Source organism: Sporothrix schenckii (genome assembly GCF_000961545.1).
Source record: "Sporothrix schenckii 1099-18 chromosome Unknown Cont41, whole genome shotgun sequence".
Taxonomy (NCBI): Eukaryota; Fungi; Ascomycota; class Sordariomycetes; order Ophiostomatales; family Ophiostomataceae; genus Sporothrix; species Sporothrix schenckii.
The window spans coordinates 3,408,437-3,427,131 of record NW_015971142.1 but is presented as its reverse complement, the minus strand read 5'-3'; the positions used below and the strand labels follow the sequence as shown (position 1 = coordinate 3,427,131).

Here is an 18,695-nt window from a genome sequence, read left to right as displayed (position 1 = left end):
CTTATCTCACTTGTCTCGCCGTACCCCGTCGTCTGCTCGAACGAGGGTGCTTGGTTGTTCCGTCCTCTCAGTCACGACCTCAGCCACCTCGGCATCTTCTTTTCGGTGTCCTTACCTGTCTCGTTCGACGTCTGCTCGCCCAACATGGCGACAACACAAAACCAACATGGCGTCTTCGCGATAACCAAGGGCAAGATGTTTATCCTTGCCTCTCTCCTCTTCACGTACGTTCCAATGCATTCTTCTTGTCTCCGCCTCGTCCCTGCTCTCTCTTCCTTGTCTAACACCAACACCCTTTAGATGGTGGGCTGCCCATCTGCTACCACACTACGAGCCCATGATCCGCTCGCACATTTCCGATCGCCTGCAAGAGGCCCGACAGAAGATCCCGTCCATCAAGGTCGACTGGCGCATACCCGAAGAGCCCGAATCCATGTTCAACGCCTCCAAGGTCGCCCTCATCATCGAGCCGCGCCCGCTGCCGCACCTCGTCCCCCTCGTCCTGCACATGGCCACCGTCGTGCCCCCCGACTGGCGCTTCGTCTTCATCGGCTCCGAGAAGAGCGTCTTTAGCGTCAGCCGCGCCCACGCCATCAAGCACCAGCAGGTCATTGGCAAGCTCGACCTCATGGTCCTGCCCAAGCCCTGGAACATCTCCAACAAGGAGATGGTGTTCCGCATGCTCACCGACATTCGGTTCTACGACGAGTTTTTGCCGGGTGTCGAGTGGATTCTCAAGTACGAATCCGACAGCATCATGTGCGGCAACTCGCCGACCAGCCTCAACGAGTGGCTGGACTGGTCCTGGGCCGGCGCGCCCCGGTCGGCCGACGACCGCTTCTCGGGCAACGGCGGCCTGTCGCTGCGCAAGGTCTCGGCCATCCGCCGCGTCCTGCGCTTCCAGGCCCGCTACAACAACTCGGAACCCGAGGACGAGTGGTTTGGCCGCCGCCTCTGGGTCCTGCCGGGCGAGAAGGTCACGTCTGGCCTGACGGCACTGGCCGTCGAGAACGTCTATGTTGAGAAGCCCATGGGCTTCCACATCCCCGACAGCGGCAAGAACCTGCCGGACGACGTCTGGAAGGACCCGGAACAGCGCAAGAAGATTTTCGACTACTGCCCGGAGCTCAGCCTGATCGTGGACATGAAGCTAGAGCGCGAGCGCTGCGAAGGCGACGATAAGCAGGGCCACATTGTGCCCACGAAGAAGGAGTCTGAGAAGGAGCGGAAAGCATCGCTGGCAAGCGTCGCGTCCGTGTCCTCTGCCAGCGTCGCCAGTGTCGCCAGTGTCGCGAGCGTGGCCAGCGTGGAGAGCGTGGAGAGCGTGGAGAGCGCGGCCAGTGTGGCCATGACTGCCACAGCGACGCCGATCGACCAGCCAGTCGAACAACCCGACGCCCAATCAACGGCGCCACCCACAGCCGCCTCAGACACGCCTGATGCCGATCCAATGCCGGCGTAAGATACCAGTCGTGCGCGGCCGATTTCCGCTTTCGCCGACGGCCTTGACACGTTACAACATCGATTCACGGACAATAGCGCCATGCCAGTTTTGGTCTGTTGCATCGCTGCATCGTGCCTTAAATACTTCCTCCTTCTCTCCAACGATACCACCACACACACTTTTATTGTGCTGTATTAGTACCCATTCACGTTTTGAATTTATGCTTCATTTTCCCTTCTTTCCTCTTTTTCTTCTGGCCGCTTTAGCTCCCATCTATTACTTTTTTTTTATTCTACGTCTCTTTGCAATCTAGGGGGCGGGGGTTCCAACCATTCTGATTTAAACATTTTTTTCTCTTTTTTTCTCTTTTTTTTGGCTCTTTCATATCTGTTCATTAGAGGGCACGGTGTCAGGTTTCCTTTAATTCGTTTAGTTTCACATCTCGGTCAGTTTTGTAGCCTTGTTTTTCTCGGCCTTTCTTGGGTACCAACGGATGCATTAGAGCGCAATGAGGAAAGTAAGCAATACAAAAACAAATTACATGAGATGAATATCCTGCAACTTGCAGAGTAATACAATCCCTCGCAGTGAACTGACCGTGGTGCGTCACGAGGGCAACAATGGCCTAGCAGAACAGCAACGATACGACAGATGCAAGAACATAAAAGCGAGATGCCCTCCTACGGGTAACGTGCCGGTTGACGTCGCCTCTTCCATGTCTGCATATTTTATCCAGATCCCATCTGGTGTGGTTGTGCGCCTCTTCTATGTCTGCATGTTTTATCCAGATCCCATCGGGTGTGGTGGTGCTCGTCCTCCCGCCCTTATTGCTCGCTGTCAGCAGTTAGCAGGCTTGCGTAAGATGCCACGACCCGGGATAGGCTGTGTGCTCCTCTTACCTTGTGTTGCCCCTTCGCTTTACGGAAATACGATTATGATAGAAGCGAGCACAGAGCGAGGAGCAAACCGTATGTCTTCTCATGATAAAGCTCTCCAGTCCTTTGGCCGTACCGAGGTCTTGGATGCAGTCGTACGTCTACATAAAGGACGGAGACGATACTCCTTATTCTACTCAACGGCACGGCCAACAACCCTCGCTTTTTTTTGTTTTCTTTTCTTTTTCTCTTTCACTCGCCTCTCCATCCTATCGTTTCTTGTTGGTCACACTTGTGCCAAGACGGGGTGACCCGATACATTTGTCGTTCGCAGATGAGACGAAGGAAAGCAGAAGCCGAGCAAAGACCTACATGTCGGATCACAAAGTCACCACACGATTTTCTAATATCCAATTTCTGTCCTAATCTAGACGAAGGGTTTATATGTTGTACTGAGCCGTAGTTACATCTGGTGCTGTCCAACACCTCATGTTCATGTTCGACGGAGCAAGTAAACGCATGGCAATAGTAATGTTGGTCGTTGGGAACATCGAAAGTCTTGGCATGTGGTGTTCTGTGACATGCGGCTGAAAGAATCTGGGGATGTGTGCCAATGAGCTCGAAATAGTAACAGAAATAGCCACGGCGTCGGAGAATTCTCCGGGATACCTTTCCTTCCATCCACGACGCACATCTCGACGATTCCGGCTTTTGTTTGCAATGCCAGTGGTCTTGGCTTGCTACGCTGTTTCATACCAGTCAAAACGGCATCAAAGAAAACAATCGCTGCTATTTTGTGTAGATCTATCTCGTCAACAAAACCAAAGAACAGAAAAAAATCATGTTATAGGCAAACGCATGGCATATAATACCATTTTATTTTGTACAGCCTTAATAGGAATACGCAAGGCAGGAAAGGTCGTATCCCAGAGGCCGAATTGATTGTGTTCTTGCTTTTAGCCTGCAGGCCATCATCCATTGATCATATTTCTTGGGGGCGACATCTTCCTAGTTTGCCGTTTTCGGCGACGTTTTGTCTCTTCCGGACACGGAGAATCGGCAAGGACTTTCACACTGGCATCTGTCGTAGGAAAACAAGATTCAATGAAAAGCACTCTGCAAACCCAAGCCAAACCGCAAGCAAGGGCACAACACGAATCCAACGTCAATATACCGTGGGAACAAGGCTGTCAGGCGGCGCAGAGAACCACCTCTTTTTTCCAACGTTCCTTTCGGCTTACAAGCTTTCTTCTTCCGGGTGAGGCCACGACGGCCGTTTCTTCCACTGGTTCAACACGGCTCGTCTGTGGGGTCCCATTACGCAATGCCTCTTTGCGGTTCATCTATTCCGTAATAATACTGTTCCCACTCGGAGTTTGGTTCGTGGCTGGCCATACACCTCTTCCGACTGCCTCTTTATATTCGTGCATGCTCTCTTGTTCCTGCAGAGGCAAGGCGACGCCCATCCCGTTCCCTCCCATTTCCTTCAAAGGCACCTAGAGACGATGCTCGATCCCCATGGCCATCTCTCTTTACTTCGGTAACGTTACCGTCCCTTCCTGCCTTTGACGGTACATTTGCAGATTAAACGTTCAATGTCATGGCCGGTTCGCACCTAACGGAGCCTTGCCTTGTAGAATTTACAATGCACGTACTGTAACTGGCAAATCGTCGTCAAAATGTATCCTCGCAATTTATATATTTCTTTTCTTTCTTCGTCTGGCACTGGCCCTTACCTCTGCCATTCATTCGCACACGCCGTCGTCTCGTTCACTTATTACCACCCCCTTTTATCCCTATATACGACTTTGCTCGTGGATATACTTCCTCTCGCCGGCTGTCATTATTATAGAGACCGAGTTGTAGCCACATAAAAGGAAGGGGAAAAATAGTCTTGGCATCTTCGGCGTGCTGTTCTTTTTCTCTCACATTCATTCTCCGGTCGTTCTTTTGAAGTTTTCTTTTCTTGCCTCCTTTTCCTTTTTCACCTTGCAAACTGTCCACTCGTTGCTCTCTCTCTCTCGCTCTCTATCCCTGCCCTTCTTCACAATGCGCCTTTCACCATCGGCAGCCCTCCCGGTGCTGCTCCTGGCCGCCGTACCTGCTCAGGTTGCTGCCCACGGGCCCCATGGCGACGTTCCCATTCCGAGATTCCTGGGCGGCGGGCGGCGCTTTGTCTCAGAACTGCTCGCGTCTGCCCGGGCCGAGATGGCTGCAAATGCGCCGTTGAACGCAAGAGCGCCGCCCGGCGTCCCGGCTGCTGTTGCAGAAATGGCGGGGAGGAGAGAAGAACAAGGCGGTCGTCATCACCACCTCCCGACGCGCGAGGAGATGGAACTGGACGACGCGGCACTCCGGGACGCAGCGGCCCTGCGCCGGCGCCAGGTGGGCGGCAAAGACGGCAAGTGCGGGCCCGGTGCTGGCAGCTGTGCCCAGGGATACTGCTGCTCGCCCGAAGGCTGGTGCGGCCTGACGCCCGACTACTGCTCGGCGCCCGACTGCCTGATAAACTACGGGTCCGGCTGCGACGCCAACCAGAAGCCCGAGGGCGTGGACACGTCCAACGTGCCGCGGCCGCATGTCGGCTCGGTGCTGTACGGTGGCCTCGGCATCTATGACTGCGTCAAGAAGGGCGACATTGCCATCACGTTTGACGACGGGCCGTACAACTTCACGGGCGATCTGCTCGACAAGTTTGCGGCGTACGGCGCCAAGGCGACCTTTTTCATCACGGGCAACAACCTGGGCAAGGGCATGATCAACGACTACTCCAAACCGTGGGCAGGCTTTATCCGTGTACGTTTTTCTCGTTTTTGTTCTCTCTGTCTCTCTCTCTTTTATTTTATTGTTTTATTTTTTTTATTCCTCGCTCCGCTCGCGTTTCGGCGCTCTCGTGCCGTCCCGCTCACTAAAACACATCCTAGAGAATGGTCGCCGAAGGCCACCAGGTCGCCAGCCATACGTGGTCCCACCAAAACGCCAGCCAGCTCACCGCCGCCCAGTACCGCAACCAGATCATCTGGAACGAAATCGCCTTCAACGACATCCTCGGCTTCTTTCCCGCCTACATGCGCCCGCCCTACTCCATCTGCGAGTCCGCCTGCCAAAAGGCCTTGTCTGACCTCGGCTACCACGTCATCTACTTTGACCTCGACACCGAGGGCTATCTCAACGACGACAAGAAACTCATCCAGAACAGCAAGGACATTTGGGACGAGGCCATGGACAAGGCCACCCCCGCCAGGTCGCAGTATCTCATGATTGAGCACGACATCCACTACCAGACCGTCTACAACCTGACAGACTATGTCCTCACCAGCCTGTTTGCCCGCGGCTGGCGGTCTGTGACCGTCGGCGAGTGCCTCGGCGACCCCAAGGAGAACTGGTACCGTCAAGGATCCGGGTCGTCCTCCGGGGGCGGCGCCGGTGGTGGGCCGACCACGTCCGCGCCCAGCAAGCCGACCACGTCCCACAGTCCCACGGGGTATCCGTCGACCACCATTCGCCGGACAACCTCCACACGGCGCACCGGCCGTCCCACGTCGACGGCGACGGGCGGCAACCCCGACTCCAGCCTCGTCCCGGACAACCCGATCGGCCCGCCTGGGAAGGGGAATGGCGGATCGTCTCCGGCGAAACCAACCGAGACGGGCAGCCTGAAAAAGACGGTCGACGGCGACTGCGGTAACGGCGTTACCTGCCTGGGAAGCCGTTTCGGCGACTGCTGCTCGGTCAGCGGATTCTGCGGCCGGAGCGCCGACTACTGTGGTGCGACATGCCAGCCGGCCTTTGGTGCGTGTTCAGACGCGGCGCAGTAGAGACCATTCTTTGTTTTTCTGTTAGCTTGTCTGTTGATTTGCCTGCTTTTGTTTTTCTTCTTTTCCTTTGTTATTCCTACTTAAAACAGGGGCGGAGGAAGAGACGCTGTTCATCGCCTCGCGTGTATTCCATGTACATACCGGCATTTGTGGTCTAGAAGAGCATAGAGAGCATAATACTTTTGCACCCAGTTGTTCGTCAAGCTTCGATTACTTCTTGTGCTGTAGGTTCTCTTGGATTTCTATATGACCTGCTTTAAAGACCGACTCTAAGAGGAGGCCCTCATAAAGAAATAGCAACAAAAAAAAGTGTATGTAATCGTGTTGCATCGTACAACGTACAACCATCACCGTAAAAGTAGAAAAATATAAAGAGCAAATAACCAAACTGTGCCAAACCAAGACCGAGGATGTACGAATGGGAATGAAAAGGTTGTCAAAAATGAAAATCCGAGGATGATCAAAGAAAGAAAGTAAAGGGAAGAAAGGGCAAGATCAAATGCCGGCAAGGCCGCCCCTTGCCGTCTGGAGATATAAATAAGTGTTTCTGTATGACATAAGTGTGTTCTGTTTGTTCTTGCCCTGCCACAGTGTTTGCTCAGCTCTTCCGATGCTGCCGCCGGTATGCAGCCCGGAAGTGGCATGAACAAAGCTGCTGGAGAGTAGACCCTGGACACAATCCAATAGTTGGACGTGAAAGGCCAAAGTGCCTGCCCAGGTTTTTGGGTTGCCCCATTTTGTCTAATGCCCATTGTGATCCTCTTCTATACGCGATGAAAAGCAAAGCCGAAAAGCAGAACAAAAACAAAGACGAAGCAAATGAAAAACAAGCCACAGAGTAGAGTATAACCGGTAAAGCAAGCGGGTGTCAGGCGAGACTAAGAAGGAAATCAAGAAAGGGATTAACAGACGGCGAAGCAGGAACCGAAGAACAAATGCAAGATGAAATCACAAAGGAGAGGTGAAAAGAAAAAAGTAAAAAGTAAAAAGAAAAAGTGAAAAGAAAAAGGTAAAAAGAAAAAAGGCAAATATTGAAAGTAAAAAAGCAAAAAAACGCCACGCGCCGAACCCGTCAATAAACATACCCAGGATGCGACACCACCCGATTCCAAGCCCAAAAGCAGCAAAGCAAATGATCCAGGTGGTATATCCAAAAGCAAAAAGGGGCATCAAAGTCCGTCAAACGCTGATGCTCGTCAGGGTATTGCATAACACGAATCGGCGGGTAGGCAGAAAAGTAAAAGGCAAAGAAATGTTGAGAAAATGCAAAGAAAAAAATTCCAAGGAGACATGTCATCGTCTTCACCATAGGACGTCGGCCTCATCAAAGTCGTCACAGTGCTCGGCGTCAAACATGGAGGGCGGCTGGACACCATCGTCAATATCGGCATTGACGGGATTGTTCTCGTCGTCCACGTCCTTAGCCGCAAGACCGAGGAGAGAGCCAAATGAAGCGGTTGGGGCGACGACCTCGTGGACGACCGGCAGGGTGCCCACCGCGGAGTAGTCCGACCGGTTTTGATGATGCGGATTCTTGTTATCGCTGCTGACGTAGCCCGAGTCCGCCACCGTCTCAGGTGCCGTATCGGGCAACGTCTCAGCCTCCTCATTGTGATGACGCTGGCGGCCAACAGGTTGGGCTTGCTGCTGCTCACCCTGTTGTCCCAGCTGCTCCAGCTGTTGGACCAATTGCTGGGGCTGGCGAATGTCGCCAGGGAGACCACTCTGGGCTTGCTGCTGCTGCTGCTGGCGCCGTTGGCGTGACCGCGAATTGTCCTCGGACACCGAAGCCGGTGGCGGGGCGTGAAGCACGGATGAACCATCGGAAGTCGATGACAAGCCTGACAGTGTGCGTAGCGGCTCACCAATGCCGGCGAGCATCTGGTTGGCATCGAGGGCAGCCACGGGCATAGACGCCCGTGACTCCTGGGACTGGTGAGCATGGTGGGTCTGACGGTGGGGACGGCGATTGCTACAGCTGGTGTCATCAGCATTATCGTCCTCTTCCAGGATCGTCTGGCGGTCCATCTCCCTCACCAGACTTCCGCGCTCGTGGGCGCTGGCATTGGTCTGGATAGCACTAATGACAGACCGGGCAGGGCCAGGACCAAGCGAGGAGGGAGGATGGGTGGACGAAGATGAAGCTCCGGCGCGTGTCGTGGCCGGGGCAATGGCGGAGCCAATGCCGGTGCCAATTTGCTGCACGAGAGCTTCGAGGGCGCTGATTTTCTGGGTGACGCTCTGGGTAAAGCCCTGGAACTCGGTGCGCGACACATAGAAGTCGGCGTCGGCCAGGGTCGAGCTCTCGACCGAGTTGTTGTGCTTGTGCAGGGGGTGGGCACGGCCCTGGACGGGGAATTGGTTGCGGTTAAGATTGCCATCGGCCAGGATTTTGGACCGAGCCTGTACCTCCTGCTGTGTGGGCGAGACCTTGACATCTGGGCTCCTGGGGTCCGCCGTAGCACCCGCTGCGGGAGCGGAAACGGTGGGAGCGACTTGCGCCGGACCCACCTGCACCTGAACCTTCGGCGGTACTAAGCGGCCGGCGTTGTCCTCAATTGACGCAGCCGGCTGACGAGCAAGCTGCACGGCTCGAGGCACTGGGGCAGTAGGGGCGGGAGTAGCAGGTCTAGTACTTGGTGCTGGCGCCGCGGTCGTAGTCTCAGGCCGAGGCGTGCAAAATGTACGCAGAATCTGGTTATACTTCTCACGCTTGCTTCGCGAGGCGCGGGCGCAAGGCCGGCCCATGTCAACGTGGGTGTTGAAGGCGGCCTGGTCCGTAAATGAGGTCCAGCAACGACGGCAGAGACCAGCCTGCACCTGGGGTCGATTCCCAGACCCGCGGACACCAAAGGACGACGCACTATTCTCGGTAATGATGAGGTTGTGCGCGGCGCGTCCAAGGTGGCGGCTAGAAGCAGAAGAATTAGCACAGTACAAACAGCAATATAACATAAACACGTGGGACTTTTTACACATACAACACGGTAGAAACGTAGCGGTGCCGGGTGTGGCACGGCGAGAAGCGCTCCTCATTGTCGCGGTAGTAGTATCCCGGATCGGTTTGGTGGTAAGGGCACGGCATATGGTCGTCGTCGAAGTTGTCGGCATTGTTGTGAACGTCTTGGGGAAGGTGAGGCGGTCGGCCGCCGTTGCCGTCGATCTCTTCGTCGTCGTCGTCACCACCGCTGTCATCGTTATGGCCGTGCACATTGTCCTCATCTGCCATGTTGTTGGTGTCCCGCTGATAGGTATCGTGGTCACGTTTAATGCCTCTTTCACCAGCGGCGACTGTGGCAATTTCCTGCGTCATCGGCATCATTTTCGCCGGCGACGGTGCCTGTGCCGCCTCAGCAGCCTCGGTCACCTCAGCTTTGGCACGGGCTTGCTGGCGAAGGCCGGCGGTCTGCTCGGCAAAGACATGCAGTTGCTGTTGCGTTTGAGCTGTTGTGGTAGGAAGTAGCGCCGGCCATGCTTGCGTGAAGAGTGTAGGCACGCCGACTACAGGAGTTTGAGGGGATATATAGGCAGCGTTCTGCTGCTGCCGGAAGGTGTGAGGTGCGCCCATGAAAGGCGTCGAAGGGGAGAAGGCTGCAGCGTAGTCACCAGCGGCTGCCGCAGAAGGCGCAGTCGAGCCAGGCACCGACGTCGGCAACGGCACCTGGGGGGTATGGTAGTTGGCCGGTGCGAAGTAGCCGATGGCTTGAGGGTACACTGATGCGACCGGGACCCGTTGTGCTTGGGCGTGCGCGAGTGGGCGTGCGGGGGGCGTCTGAGCATGCATCTTTTGCTGCTGAGACTGCATGTCGAAGCGACGTGACGTGGTGCGGATGAGATTGGAGATTTCCTCCTGCTGTGTGAGAGGTGATTCCCACGGCACATACGAATTGGAGATGGCATCGGCGGCCGGGGAGGCGTTGGCAGCCCCGAGATTAGCTGCGGCAGCGCTAGCGGTGAGGGCGTCGGCGGTGGTATAAACGACGCTTCCATCTGCTGCCAGTGCTGTTGTGGTGCCGTCGCCCAACGTAATCTGCTGGGGCTGACTGTCCGGGTACAGGATGAAATCGGCCTCGCCGCTCATCATTGGCATGGGACTCGAGGCGTGTGAGAGAGAGTTGTTGAACTGTTGCAGCTGCTGGTATTGAAGCAGCTGCTGCTGGTGCAGTGCATAATCCTCTCCGGTGGGCGACAACGTGGAGGAGGCAGCGAGTGCCGGCATGGCATAGTTGTGAGCAACCTCATCATCGTCGCCATACTCTTCCTTGTGCTTCGTCTGGACGCTCTCGGTCTCCCCGTCAGCGTCAGCGTCAGCATCAGCGGCACCGGCACCGGCACCGGCACCGGCAGCGTCGATTTCGCTGCCATACTCGTGGTCGAGAGCAGTGTTGTCATTGCTGCTTGCACGAGCCGCCGCATTGCTGCCGTTGTTGTGCCGGCTGCGGTCGTACGTCCAGCCGTGTGTCTTCTCCATGTGCTGCTTGCAGTTCGACTCGCGCTTGGAGCTGTAGTTGCAGCCCTCGAAGGAGCAGTGGAAAGTGGGTGGCTTGTCCGAGTGCCGGTCGTCCATGTGTCGCTGGAGCTCCTGGGATGTAGGAAAGCCGCGCTTGCTGTACTCGCAGTTGGGCATCTGGCATTTGAATGGCCGTGTGTGCGTGCGCCGGTGGCGGTTGAGGTCGCAGCGGCGCTTAAACGTACGTTTGCAAGCAGGGCAGACACTGACTGTCCCGGTCCCAGCAGTGGCCGGGGACGACCGCGAGGCCGTCATGTTTGTGGTTGTATCCATTTTGATGGGAGTGTGGGTGGTGGCGTCGGCATTGGCGTCGACATCGCCAGTCGGGATGTAACCGGGGGGTTGAGGGACAGGATTGTTGTAGCGTGGCTGGATGTGGCCAAACATGTCGGTGCCACCGCTTGTGCGACCTGCGAGGAGACGATGGATGTTAGTATGCACGTTGTCGACGCCGTTGTTCATATATTTCTCTGCCTGGGCTGGGGCCGCACCAATTTGGACGTTGCGGGCGTGATGTTGGTGTGACGCCATTGTCCCGAAAATTGCAGATCGACGGTCAGTATTCAGCTATGCTATTGTCCCGACAAACGATCCGTGTTGACTTTGTTATCCCGTGAGGGAGGAAAACCGTCGAGGTGATCGGTTTTGCTGACGGGGGCAGCTCGCCCCGTCGACAGCGTTAGGTCAGTGAGAGGGAGTCGTTGGGGTAGAAACTGTCCAGCAAAAAGAGGACGACCAGAGCCTGTCTACCAAAAGCGACCTTTTGGTGAAACATCAACACGGAGGACCTATGTAGTGGTCGTAATCGTCGTCGCTGTGTGGCCGAACTGTTGGCGGGGACGATGTTCTCGATATGCTTGTGTTGGTGGAAGTACTGGTGGCTGCGTTGTGTTATTTGGTATATCGACAGTCTTCGTCGGTGTTGCTTCTGTGCGATGACAACGATAAGCCCCGAGAGGGATAGAACGAGAGGAAGAAAAAGAAGAGAATGATGTTTGAGAAGTAAGGCGATGATGAGGACAAGAACGGACAGAGGGAATGCAAATAAAAAGGAATAATTGTGATAAAAGGAGGATGGAAGAGAGAGAAAGAAAAAAGACGAGGGGAATGGGAGGTGGGAGGTCAATATAATATAATCAGAGTTGACCTCGCGCGAGTCAGGGACAGAGAGCTTGGAGCTATCTGTTGGAGGAGACTAAAGACTGGGCATGCAGAACAGACAGACCGTGGCGAGAGGAGTCGAGATCACATAGAGGTTAATCATATACACCCCATCAACCATGCACCAGGGAGGAGAAGAGAAGAGGCGAGAGAGGAGGAGGGGGGGGTGTGGAAGGAGGGCAGCGATGCGAGGAGGGCAGCAGAATCTACTTATACTACCACAGGTTGTGACGTAACAGGAAAGAGCGACCACGGACTAAACAGCTCAGCGGGAGAGCAAGAGAGCAAGAGAGCTAGAGAGTAGGACAGGAGGAGGCAGGAGAGCAAGAGGCCAGGAGACGGATAACAAGGCCGGTGGGGAGTAAAGAGGAAGCAGCGTGGTGAGCGGAGGGGGAGGGTGGTTGTAAGTGGCGGCAGGTGTGGGTTTTTGGCCTGTCAGGACTGAAGTAGGGGTGTAAGATAAAGACAGACAGGGAAGCAAGCGACCAGGACAGACTGACAGGAGCGGGAAGGTGCAGGTGGGAGAAAAGCAAAATGAAAGAGATGAGCAGGTGCAGAATATATTCAAGATGGGAGTGGGTAGCTTTTAAGAAGCTGCAGAGAGTTGTGTGTTTTCTATGGACCAACCAGTATGTTTTCCACTCTTTTCTCCTGCTTGGCCTTGCTGGTCGTCACCTTTGCTTGAATCTCTTGCACACGGCAGATGATGGGCGAGGGGATGTTCGAGAGATGTTCGAGAGATGATACGGCCACTTGGACCGACGAAAGGAAAGAAGGCTCGGTACGTTGGCTCATTTGTCTTATATTCGGAAGTGCTTCATGGCGGCGAGACCTTGTTTGCGTGGAGTTGGTTCGTCGCCCTTCGTGTCTTGTGCTTGTTTGAATTCCGACCTCCCTCAGGCGGCACCGCAGTGCCATTACAGCGCCTCCTCCCAAGGTCCACCATTCTGGAAGAAGAAGAAGACGTGCCTCTGCTCTTGTTGCATGAAGGAGGGACGAGGGGAGGGGGGGCAGAAGGCCGGAATACAAGGATCAAGAGGGACACTTGGTGTGGAAAGAAGCGCAAACAGCACAAAAAAGGGTCCCAGAACAGCCAGTAGAGGGTCGACCAGGGGGGTCGGTGGAACCGGCCAATGGCTATTGTTGTCCAGCTGCGCAGTGGCTGAGGCCGTGACAAGGCTGGGCTGGAATTCTATGTTTGCACCAACACAGCGCCCAGGAAAGCTTGCGAGGCGATGGACAAGGGAACGGAGACTTGGCCGGGTCAACCCGCCACGAGCATGCTCCAAAATACGCCGGAATACTGTTTGCAAATGATGAGGGAGGACGAAACCGAAAAATGAAGGAAAACAGGAAAAAGAAAATGGAGCATCCCAACGGCCCCAACCAGAAACAGAGAATTGGCAAACCAAAAGCCGACCAATGATTTGTTCATTTTTAAACGATAGGACTGCAGGCGTCAAATACGCTCTCGTACTTGGGTCGGAATTGACAGTTGAGTTGAGGCGCCTCGACAAACGTCGACAAACCTCGCTCGTTGCAACCGGCCCAGCACCACGAGCCTCCAAGTGAGCCCTCCCACAGCACCCGCCGCCGCCAGCTAACTGAACGCCAGCCAAGAGAATATACCAGGGGGCCTGCACGCATCATCTGCGTTCTTCCCAAGAGCGCTCTGGAATGTCGTCTCCGGCAAGTTGGGGCCTGGCTCACTCGCATCACACACCACAAAACGAGGCACGTCACGTCTTGGTTGTAGCTGTCGCCATAGACGTTATCGTCGCCACATCCACTGTCATTGCTCACCTTTTTACACTGTCTCTTTCGAAGCGCAATTTCGCTTATCGGCCCTCATTGTTTTCTTTTCCTTCTTTTATTGTTCTTTTTTGTTCTATTCTTCCTTTCCTTCATCGATCTGAACATCCCCCCCAGTCCGTGTCCATGTACTTACAGAGTAATACAGGGCCCGTATGGTTTGCCTCTTTTTGGAGAGGGGATACAGAATAGGCATATTTCTTTTGCTTGCTTTTCTTTTTCTTGTTCCTGTAACCACGTTCGTGGACGCCTTTTTTTTGTTCTCCGCAAATGAAGAAGGACGAGAAAAAACAGTCTGCGCTCGAATACATACCGGGCCTCTCAGTGAGGCCGTCCCTGCATTGTTTGTATTGTATGCTTATTTGTGGCGCTGAACAGGCGTCCTTTGAAAACAAACTGTGTAATTACGATGTATGGAGTAATTACACTCGCAGTGACAATGGACAACTGACGGAATCTTGTGCCACTGATTTCTCCAAGTAAAAGTGGGTTGGCCTGGCTGGCTCCTGGGCCCCCCAAAGGAAGGTCAACATGGTCTTGCAGCAAACAAGCGGCCTACTCCAGAGGCATAAAACAGCTGGGAGGGCCGCAACAGCGGCCCCTAATCTGCCAGGCGCCACATTAGGTTGACTGACTGCAGCTGTGTGTGTTGCTTGCGATTCCTTTTTCTCGAGTAGGAACACATTATTGCAAAGTTTTTTGTCTCCTGTTTCGTATCCAGCGTATTCTGCCTGTTGGTCCTCTGTGCCGATGACTTCCACAGGCTTAACAATGTACGTAACAAATGCCACATAACGTACTTGTGGACTTCGTGGCTGTGGCATCTGGGTCCATATCCTTTCACAACTGCCCAAGTACGATTCAGTTACACCAGTCAAGTCCACTTTCCATCACTCGTCATCGCGTCCAAGAGCGCCCAAGAAGTTCCCAAGACGCTCCCCAAGACCGCCGAAGAAGTTCCCAAGAACGGCCCAAGAACGCCACAGACCGCCGGTGCGTTGATATGCTTCTAATGGCGGACGACGTCCTTGGAATGCTTGGCCACCTGGGCAGACAAGTGACAAGGGTATCGACAGAGTAAAACCGCGGGGAAGAAGTTGAAGACGAGAAGGCGCCCCAATAGGAGGCCGAGGCTCCAACAAGAGTAGGCCAAACAGTTTTTGCAGTAATCATAGAAAGCGAGTGGGGCGAGTGGGGACCGCAGACGGGTGACGAACGGGAAAGATGGGAAGGAATAGGCTAGGGGTCTTGCCCACGCAAGACGCACCATGCAGCAAAAACAAAGTACGGATACTTTGATCAACGCGACGAAAAGGACAAGGACAAAGAAAAAGGCGCGCAAACGGCCAGCCAATCTTTTGGCGATTTGGGTACGAGCGCCCCAACAATGCACGACGACGACGCACGAGTCAAAACGACTTAGACAATCGACGGCGCCGTCGATTACGACGTCCTCCAACCCCAAAATTGTCTCCACAAGTCTTGCGTCTGGAGAGCCGCCTGTGGGGCAGCACGAGTCGTTTTGCTCCAACTAGATGTCCTCCCTCTTCCTTCGAATGCAGTGGCCACCCCATCAACACCTCCTGAACACGCCCTTCGCGCCATCGCGCCCTGGGCCCAAGCATCCTTCCTGAACCCACTCCTGTGCTTGTATCTGCACCTGCATTGGGAGGATGCGGCATGCGAGCAGAAGGACGGCAAAAAAGAAAATGAGGTATGACGGTGAGAATTCGAAGTCTAAGGACGTAGGCACAATGTACCGGTGGGCTAAACCAATAAATCATACTACACAAACCAGTAAGCATGATAGTAGTACTCCTTACAAAGGGCGCACTCCGTTGTATCTTACAGTGTACGTCACATTTATTGCTGCAAAAGAGTGCTTCCGGCTCATAGATATTCAAAAGACCGGACATTGTCTTTGCGCTTCAAACTGTTGGCGTTCCGGCGTCCAGTACTTATGAGCAAGGCACGAACATGCACGGTGGTACGGGGTAAAGGAGGACGTGGGAAAGGGGCGAGGGGCAGGGGGACAGGTTAAAATCGACAGGCCGGGGAGTCCAAGCACGGAGAAGGGGCACGGAGAAGGGGCACGGAGAGGGAGCATCTCGCAGTGTCGACTCGGCGAGCAGAGATGCTGGCTGGCCGTCGTGAAAGGGGCAACGAAAGCGAAGTACGAAGACAAAAAAGTGAGCTGGAAGGCACATCGTCCAGACGCTCGGAGCACGCTGGTATCTTTGCACTGCATCGAACACGTTTTTCTGTTGCGTCGAGTCATTCCTTGTTGCGTTGTGATAAACAATGTTGGCACCTTCAACCATGGTCTGTCCCTTGCTCTTTTTGACGCTGACCACGGATCATTCTCACATACGGCACGCCGCACGTCGTACTCTTTGTCGTTTATCTTATTGTCTCCCCTTGATATCATTCGCTCCTCGGCGTCACCGTTGGTCTGGCGTTTGTGTCGCAAAGGTGAACGGGCCACAAAGAGGTCCTGGATCGAGAGACTGGGGCGCATGGGCTGCGGACAGGCCCCAACAAACTCCACTTTATCTTTCTGGAAGGTGTATGGAAGGGACGAGCAAAGAGAGACAAGGGGACACAGGGCGCGAACAAAGATGAGGACAGCGGCAAGGGCACGTACATTTGGGGTGTAAGATACGGGGCGCACGACGATGGAGTCGAGAGAGACGAACGAGGGGAAAATAAAAAAGGAACATTTTCAACGCTTCGCCGGCCTTCAAAGAGGGTTGTTTTACAGGGTGCGGTCGGCCAGGGTCAGACGAATTAGGCAACACAACGGCGGTTCGTTATGAATTGTATTTTTGTGCCTTGTGAGATTGTAAGCGTAAGATGGAAGAAAACAAAGAAGCCAGATTCGGACACGCTGCATAGTCTGTATGATTCCTTTTTTCTCTTTCTCTTCCCTGTTGTGTTTCGAGACAGTCACATGAGAGGCAACATCCAAGCAGCAAAGAAAGCAAATTGACCAACGGTCACCACCTTTAGGCCAACGGCCATTGGCGGTATCATGCATTGATGGAAAGGTGCAGAGACACACTGGTACAAGCACGTATGTGTGGAGGCGCGGGTGATGCGCCCCGTTGCGCGCGTGAACAAAACAGGAAAATGGCTGCAACGAGGCGTAAAATCGGAACGCTTTTCGTCGTGGGTCGGAGAAGGACCCGAGTGCTGCTATTTGCTGTGAGGGACAACATAACAGCATACTCTGTAGTCCTGCAGTTGTCTTCAAAGTGGGAGGATCCAAAATGGTTTAAAATGTAAATTAGTCCGTAAAACACTGTCAATTCCTTTTGTCAATTCCGTCTTTTCAGACATGGACACTTTGTTTCGACAAATGACACACTGCCAAGTGAAGCTCCGTGGAGACCCTGCCACACAGTCCCTAGCAGCCGGGAGGCAACCCTTTCCTTTATGTAAGTGTGGATACCCCTGTCCGCAAGGCGGCTCTGCTTGGTGCTGTGCAAACTGGCAATGATTTCCCTTGGTCAGACTTTCTCTTGCCATTCCATAGGCCCGTCGTGCGAAGTAGACAGAGTAGAACTCGGGGCTCTCTCTGATTTTCTTGACAACCACTGAAAGTATCTAGACGTTCCTAATCCACCAACACTTGGCGACGATGTACAGCGGAAGTACCCACGAATTGCAACGCAGGGTAATGAGTAGAGAAACTGAAGAAGAGGCACGGCTTATTTGCAGAGTCGCATTTTCGTAGATACACCTCCCCCTTTACGAGCCAGCGAATTAGACATCCGCCCGGTAAAAGCCAGTCTAAATGTTCCGAGCGCGAAGGGTCCCTGTTGCTGGTTTCTTTGTCTTTTTCTGTGTCCTCCCCTTGAATTACTTTGTCTCCTGCTGTCCAACAAAGCGAAACAGACCACCAGATTGGTCTATGTGATCCATTCAAAATGACTACAAATTGAATCGAACCTTCACATCGGCAGCCAATCAACAAAAGTCAGATCCACCTCTGACTTTTTTTTCCGATATTTTGTTTGCTGACCTGGTCGAGTACGAGACGTTACGCTCGAATAACGGAAAGACAATTCGGATGACTGTGGTGTCATTTTTGACCAGGGGTGGTTTGTTTGGCAGAGTTGTTGGGACGGGCGAGAACGGTGTTCAGTGCCGTGTTGACCAGAAAGAAGAACAACCATCGTTATCTATCGTCATCCTACGAATGTACTGGTCCCTCGCAACTTTTATTTCCTGGCAGCAAAGTTTTCGAATGCGTAATTTACTACCACAGAGCTCTTTCAAGAGCTTGCCATCTCTAGCTTCGGATAACAGGACAGCCAACCCGGAGCGGCATCGGGGAGTAGGAATGTACAACAAAGGAACAAGACAAAGCCATACCGACTCGCGTCACCGAAGAGGCGCTTCAAAGAACAGGATGTCTAGAAGGATGCCGGCTGTTTCGAGGGTAGCGAGGGCAGCGAAGCTGCTGTCTGATGACAACCTGACCAACGTATTCACGTCCGAAAACACTCGGACTTAAATGGACAGACGACCGCGCCAGCTCGTCGGTCAAGAAATTTGCATGTCAAGACTGGCCGACAGTGCTGCGTATGCATGGGACAAGTGCAACTGTACTCCGGAGAATAGTACAAGGTTGTTGGTGATACCCGGGTCGACTGCTCGAATCCAACTACTAGTGTGTGCGGTTCCTTGTACTCCGTACATTATTGCATTTTGGTCCCTGTTTTTTATGCCGCTTGCCAGATGTGGGTAGTTGCTTCTCCTTTGCTTTTTCTTCCCTTCTTACCTCACTTGCGGCCCCAATTTTACGGCTCGTCACCTGCGCTTAACAACAGTGCATCATCCAGTGGATTTATTTGCATTGGGGACATGGGAAGGAGCAAAGTGGGCTGGGAGGAGGGGTGCACGTATTGACGGTGGCAAAGTTCATATTGCAAGACAGGAGAGTGAAGAGAACAGATGCAGAGAGGGGGGTCGAGAGGGTGCAACAGCCAGTCAAAATGAAATGCTAAATTGCTAAAATCCTAAAATGCAGTAGCCAATTTACGCAGGGAAAGAGAGATACACAAGGTGCC

General features: G+C 53.8%; 4 protein-coding genes across 4 annotated transcripts; 3 read left to right on the top strand and 1 right to left on the bottom strand.

Annotated features, from left to right (window-relative positions):
- Positions 1–144: 144 nt before the first annotated feature.
- SPSK_07570 (uncharacterized protein) lies at positions 145–1,462 on the top strand (the record flags this gene model as incomplete). The annotated part of the gene is made up of 2 exons (XM_016734229.1): positions 145–224; positions 301–1,462. 2 exons carry the CDS (start codon positions 145–147, stop codon positions 1,460–1,462), a joined length of 1,242 nt encoding a protein of 413 aa, XP_016591418.1.
- Positions 1,463–4,368: 2,906 nt separating this feature from the next.
- SPSK_07320 (chitin deacetylase) lies at positions 4,369–6,137 on the top strand (the record flags this gene model as incomplete). Its single annotated transcript, XM_016733984.1, has 2 exons — positions 4,369–5,115; positions 5,244–6,137. 2 exons carry the CDS (start codon positions 4,369–4,371, stop codon positions 6,135–6,137), a joined length of 1,641 nt encoding a protein of 546 aa, XP_016591417.1.
- A 1,302-nt stretch (positions 6,138–7,439) lies between these two features.
- SPSK_06908 (uncharacterized protein) lies at positions 7,440–11,178 on the bottom strand (the record flags this gene model as incomplete). Its single annotated transcript, XM_016733579.1, has 2 exons — positions 7,440–9,048; positions 9,119–11,178. 2 exons carry the CDS (start codon positions 11,176–11,178, stop codon positions 7,440–7,442), a joined length of 3,669 nt encoding a protein of 1,222 aa, XP_016591416.1.
- A 3,710-nt stretch (positions 11,179–14,888) lies between these two features.
- On the top strand, positions 14,889–15,340 carry SPSK_08080 (uncharacterized protein; the record flags this gene model as incomplete). Its single annotated transcript, XM_016734725.1, has 2 exons — positions 14,889–14,990; positions 15,044–15,340. The coding sequence occupies 2 exons, from the start codon at positions 14,889–14,891 to the stop codon at positions 15,338–15,340; spliced, it is 399 nt and encodes a 132-aa protein (XP_016591415.1).
- Positions 15,341–18,695: the final 3,355 nt, after the last annotated feature.